The sequence below is a fragment of the Mastomys coucha genome, unplaced genomic scaffold (genome assembly GCF_008632895.1).
Source record: "Mastomys coucha isolate ucsf_1 unplaced genomic scaffold, UCSF_Mcou_1 pScaffold4, whole genome shotgun sequence".
NCBI lineage: Eukaryota > Metazoa > Chordata > Mammalia > Rodentia > Muridae > Mastomys > Mastomys coucha.
In genome coordinates this window covers 56,499,341-56,505,803 of record NW_022196910.1, presented here as the reverse complement: position 1 = coordinate 56,505,803, position 6,463 = coordinate 56,499,341, and the positions used below count along the sequence as shown (strand labels likewise).

Here is a 6,463-nt window from a genome sequence, read left to right as displayed (position 1 = left end):
TACATATTGTATGTAAGTATATCATGCATACTTATAAGGCTATTCTTCGATTTCTTAAAATATTGATGTATGAATTAACTTTTGGTTTAGTTGCAAAAGTAATACTTGGTTAAAAATAATAAAACCTTTCTCACTTAAGAGCTCAAACTTCATTTGAAATAAAGACCACAGACAGGAAACATAAGTGTATTTGTCACGGTTCTCTAGAGCAGTGGTTACCACCCTAATGGTTCCTCCATTTTTGAAGAGGTACAATGACATTCGTGTTAACTAGTACATTCATTTGTTTCTATTAAATATTACTTTATTAATCAAATCCTTGAAGGCTTGTTTTACTTGTTGATTTCTCAAGGTGTAAATAAAAGGGTTCAGCATGGGAGCAATTGAAGTATTGAGAAGAGCCACCCCTTTGGTCAGTGATGCTCTTTCATTTGCAGAAGGTTTGACATACATGAAAATGCAGCTTCCATAAGAGATGGAGATGACAATCATGTGAGAGGAACAGGTGGAGAAAGCCTTTTTCCTCTGACTGGCAGATGGGAACCTCAGAATGGTGCTGATGATGCAGATGTAGGACAAGATCACAAGAGCCAGTGTGAACAGCAAAGTAATAAATGCAAAGTAAAAGCCAATTGTCTCTAAAAACCATGTATCTGAGCAGGAGAGCTGTAGAATGGGGAAGTAGTCACAGGAGAAGTGATCAATGACATTCGAAGCACAAAAATCTAACTTTAGAAATAGCATGAGCAATGGAAAGATGGTCAGAAATCCTCCCAGCCATGAAGTGAGGACAAGGAGGGTGCAGACTTTCTGATTCATGATGAGGGTGTAGTGCAGTGGTTTACAGATGGCAACATAGCGGTCATAAGACATAGCAGTTAGAAGAAAGAACTCAGACACTCCCATGGAAATGAAGAAAAATAACTGAGTCAGACAGTTGTTATAAGAAATTGACTTGACTTTAGTAACTATTGACTCCAAAAATCTGGGGATTGAAACACTGGTGAATATAATTTCTAAGAAGGAGAAATTCTGGAGGAAGAAATACATAGGAGTCTTTAACTGGGAGTCTAGCAAGGTTAGAGTGATGATGGTTAGGTTTCCAGTAACACTTAGTATGTAGGCAATGAATAAAAAGATAAAAATCACAACCTGAAGTTCTGGATCATCTGATATGCCCAAGAGCACAAACTCAGTGATCACAGAGTGGTTTTTCATGCTGGTTTATTGTCCAAAAATCTATTGATTAAAGAATTCAAATGAAAATTTAATTGAAGAGAATTAAAGTTTAAATATTGATATTACAATATCTAATGAAGTGAAACAATATATGTTTCCTATTAAACAGAAATCATTTTGTTAAATGGAAAGATATTTATAAGGGGATATATAAAGCCCCTTCAACAGCTATACAGAAAATACTACATAGAGTCATAATCTCTATATGTGTAGGATACCTTTGAACTATGGATTTGTGTAATGATATTTTAATAGTATCTTTATTTTCAATATGAAACAGGTTTTCTAATTTCACATGTTATATGCTTTTTAGACTGAATATATAACATTTGATTTCAATTCTAATACTATTTTAAAACTTCTATAGCTTATTGGTAGAAACCCAAACATATTTACTAAACCCAAATGCTGTTATGGTTATTTTCAACAATAATATTTGTTGTTTGGGTTTTTTTTGTTGTTATGAATCTAGCCTTTAATGACTGAGCCATCTCTCCCATGAGTATGTGTTATTTTTAAATGGACAAGGAAGTAAATGTGTTTGCAAATATGGAAATTGAGACTAGATTTTCTTTTATCATAAAAATAAATAAAGCTGGGTGATGGTGCCACAAGCATTTAATCCCAGCACTCAGGAGGCAGAAGGAGGCCAATCTCTATACCAGCCTAGTTCCATACCAGCCTAGCCTACAGAACAAGTTCTAGGACAGCCGGGCTTATACAAAGAGACTCTGTCTTGAAACAATAAAACAAAATAAAACAAGAAAAAAACAAATAAATTTTAATAAATTTTGATTTGTGACAATTAAAACATGGGCCAGGGAAAATAATTAAACAGAGCCATGAATCAATAACTATTTTCTATAAATTCAGACACGTGTATTACTTTATTAAGTTTATTTGTGACTTGATATCTAAACTTTCTTGAGGACATAAGGAACTCATACAATTTTTTTATCTCAAAGTATAATAGTACCATCCTTCTCAAAGAATTATCAGAATAAATAAAATTATCTATAGGATTTAATTTCTCAAACCACACTGTAAGCTATGAGACTTCTATCATTCCTGTTCTCTCCTAATATTTAACAGACAACACAGAGTCTGTGGTGTAAGGTATCAACATTGTTGTACTAGTTTCTGTGCTGTACAATACAGCAAGTCATAAGTACTAAAGCTGGTAATGGATATTATTCACCTTTCTGCTTTAGTCGTCTGAGTGTCCATGTTTTTTCTCTCTTCCATCAACATCTCATCAAAACCAACAGAAAACTGTTACATGATTTACACAATAATTAAAATATATTAAAATGTAAAACTAACATTAATGAAAATATTTAAATTATAATTTGGGAATCCTTTCTTTTTCCAGTAAATTAAACCTTTCAGTGATGGATAAAGATGCATTTGTTCACAAATATGAAACATGCTGTTTGGTATATATGGTAATATTAATCAGATATAAAACCCTACAGTAGGAGCGATGACTTAAATTCTGTCACTTAAAAACATAAAAATAAACATATTTGTAATATTCTTCAGAAAACAATTTTGTCATTTGCTCTTGCCTCTGTTTATTGCATTGCATCCTGCCTTGCTAAAAGGTACATGTAGAATGTAACATTCTAAGGTTGTTAACAACCTTACTTAGAAATGAAAATAAATGTATCTTTAATCTTTTTTATCATTTCACAGAAACTGTGTGTGCTATAAACATACTATCGTCATCTTTGGAATTCTTTAACAAAATGAAGCAACCTGGCACTTTTTTAAGACAATGAAAGTGAAACATTTTGAAAGTCTCTGGATAAAATAAAATTTAAAACTGCACAAACATAAATATAACTTTACCTTCTCTGGGCAGTCTATTAAATTCCTAACACACTCAACTAAAGACAAGAACGATGCGGGCAGAAGTTCAAGGCATGAATGCAGTGATGTCATGGTTCATCTTTCTTGAAAACCAAACAATATAGAGAGACAGATAGAAAAGTGTACCAATCAACTGGTAACATCCAACCTGGCTTCCCTTTGGTCAAGCAATTTTCTTAATGAGTGCATGGACTCAGTCTAAGCCCAGGAGATAATGTATTCTCAATTCATTTGGGATTAGTTAAACCCGGGACTAAACTGCCCTACAATGGTCTCCTCTTTGACACTCTTACTGATATTTTATAATTAATAAGTTCTGCAAGTGCAGAGAAGAACTGGGAAATATAAGGAGCATTATATCTTCAACTGTTAGGATTGTATTTTTTTTATGTGTATGAGTACACTGTAGCTGTACAGATGGCCGTGAGCTATCATGTGTGTGGCTGCTGTTGATCTCAGGACCTCTGCTGGACCCGCTTGCTCCAGCCCAGCTTGCTCTGGCACTCAGGCATAATTTACTGCAGCTGTCTTCAGATGCACCAGAAGAGGGCGTCCGATCTCATTACAGGTGGTTGTGAGCCACCATGTGGTTGCTGGGATCCGAACTCAGGACCTTCGGAAAAGCAGTCAGTGCTCTTACCTGCTGAGCCATCTCGCCAGCCCTAGGATTGTATCTTGTTCTTGATTTTTATTTTATAATTTCAAGACTGATATTTGTTCCATCATATGAGATCCAGAGGCACAACAATGTACAGAGACATATCCTTGCACTACCCTAGCAGCTACACATTTTCTCCAAATATTTTGATTAATGTAAAGAAGATATTCTATATTACACCAAACTGTATGTATTACATAATGACACATTCAGATATTTTATTGTTTCTTATGTACTTTATTGTATTTTATACAGTCTACCAGTAGACAGTATGAGATTTTATTACACAAAATGTTCCACTGATTTCCTAACCCAGAAAATTGGGAACTACCTCAAGACAAAGCTCTACCACTTTTGGGCATATGATCAAAAGATACTCCATCATAACACAAGGAGACTTGTTCAACCATGTTCATAGCAGCTTTATTCATAATAGCCAGAAACTGGAAACAACCTAGACATTTCTCAACCGAAGAAAGGATAAAGAAAATCTGGTACATTTACACAATGTTTTATTGCTCACCTGCTTTTTCTAAAAAAAAGAAAATTTAAAAAAAAATGGCATCATGAAATTTGCAGGCAAATATTGGAACTAGAAAAAAAGTCATCCTGAGGTAAACCAGACCTAGAAAGACAACCATGGTATGTATACACTTATCAGTGGATCTTAGCTGTTAAGTGACAATTAAGCTGCAATCCATAGACCCAGAGAAGTTAGGTCAAAAAAGAGGGCTCTGGTAGCAGGATGGACTGGTAGTGGGTGAGGACAGGAGCAGGAAGGAGGAAGGATGAGGTTGGGGGAGGAAGGAAGGAGGAGAGTACAGGGAGAGACAACTGGAAATGGAGTCACATGGTGGGGGTAGAAACCTAGGATAGTGAAAACTTCTTGGAAAACTTCTATGAGGATGACCCTAATGAGGACTCCTAGGATATGGAGGACAGAGAGTCTGAATTGGTCATCTTTTGTTGCCAGGCAAGGCTTCTGTGATGGCAGTGGGTGGCATTCAGTTGAGTTGTTAGCCAAGGGAGACTCATGGGGATTCCTAAGCAACCCAGGATGATACTAGGACAAAGAACTACTCTCGGAAAAACTGAGGTCCCATTGCTAAGAACACCCCACAACTCATAGGAGTGGTCAAACTGGTGCCTGCATGGAGCCTTCACCCTGACATTCTAGTCTCTTTGGCAGAAGGTTATACCAGGACACCAACCCAGTCACAAATCTCTCCACCTACAATCTTTCCTGCCTGCAAAAATTGCTGGAGCAAGAGTGTCACAGAACTTGTGGGAGTGGCCAACCCAAGTTGGGTTTAACTTGAGGCCCACACTACAAGGGAGACTCCGTGTCCTACACTGTCTGGATGGCCAGAAGCCAGAGAAGAGACAGACCAGAGATCTAGTCAAGAAAAAAAATCAATGAAATTATTCCTAATGATATTCTGCTATACTCATAGGTTGGTCCCTTGTCCAGAGAGGCTTTCTCCAGCAGCAGATGGAGCCTTGTACAGAGACCCGCAGCCAGGCATTATGTGGAGAGAGAGTCTAAATTGGATGTCACTGTTAGGTTCATCCCCTTGAACATCAGGGAATCCTACAGAAGTAGGAGTCAAAGGGGATGGACACCATGAAAATGTGTCCGACTGAATCAACTAAGCAGGACTCATATGGACTCACAGAAACTAAAAAGGTAAGCACAGGGCCTACAAGGATCTGTACCAAGTCCTCTGCATATGTGTTACGGCTGTTAGCTTGGTGCTTTTGTGAAACTCCTAATAGTGGGAGTGAGTGTCTCTGACCCTTTTGCCTGCTTTTGGGACTCTTTGCCTCCTATTGGGTTACCTTGCCCAGCCTCAGTCTGAGGTATTTTGCCTTGTCTAATTGTATCTTGCTTTGTCATGTTTGGTTGCTATCTCTTGGAGGCCTGCTCTTTTCTGAAGGAAAACTGAGGGGAAGTAAATCTGGAAAAGGGAGAGGTGGGGAGGAACTGGGAGGGCATGGAAACTGTAGTCAGGATGGATTGTATAAAAGAATGTATTTTTTGGGTTTTTTATTGAATATTTTCTTTATTTACAGTTCAAATGTCTTTCCCTTTCCAGGTCTCCCACTTCAGAAACCCCCTATGCCATCTCCCCTCCCTCTGCCTCTATGAGGGTGCTCCCCCACCCACCCACTCCCATCTTCCCTCCCTGGCATTCCCCTACACTGAGGCATCAAACACCCTTAGGCCCAAGGGCCTTTCCTCCCACTGATATCCAACAAGGCCATCCTCTGACACATATGCAGCCAGAGCCATGGGTCCCTCCAAGTGTAGTATTTGATTGGTGGTCCAGTCCCCAGGAGCTCTGGGGGATATGGCTAGTTGACACTGTTGCTCCCTCTATGGGGCTGCAAACCCCCTCAGCTCCTTCAGTCCCTTCTCCAACTCCTCCATCAGGACCCAGCGCTCAGTCCAATGGTTGGCTGCAAGTATCTGCCTCTGTATTTGTCAGGCTCTGGCACAGGCTCTCAGGAGACAGCAGTAACAGGCTTCTGTCAGCCAGCACTTCCCAGCATTCACAACAGTGTCCTGGTTTGGTGGCTGTGGTTTGCCAAGGTGGGGAAGTCTCTCGATGGCCTTTCCTTTAGTCTCTGCTCCACACTTTGATTCCATATTTCCTCCTGTGAGTACTTTCTTCACCCTCCTTTTTTTTTTTT

General features: G+C 38.7%; 1 protein-coding gene across 1 annotated transcript; it reads right to left on the bottom strand.

The window, feature by feature from the left end:
- Window positions 1-279: 279 nt before the first annotated feature.
- On the bottom strand, window positions 280-1,218 carry LOC116075879 (olfactory receptor 6C3-like). The gene has a single exon (XM_031349348.1). The coding sequence runs from the start codon at window positions 1,216-1,218 to the stop codon at window positions 280-282; it is 939 nt and encodes a 312-aa protein (XP_031205208.1).
- Window positions 1,219-6,463: the final 5,245 nt, after the last annotated feature.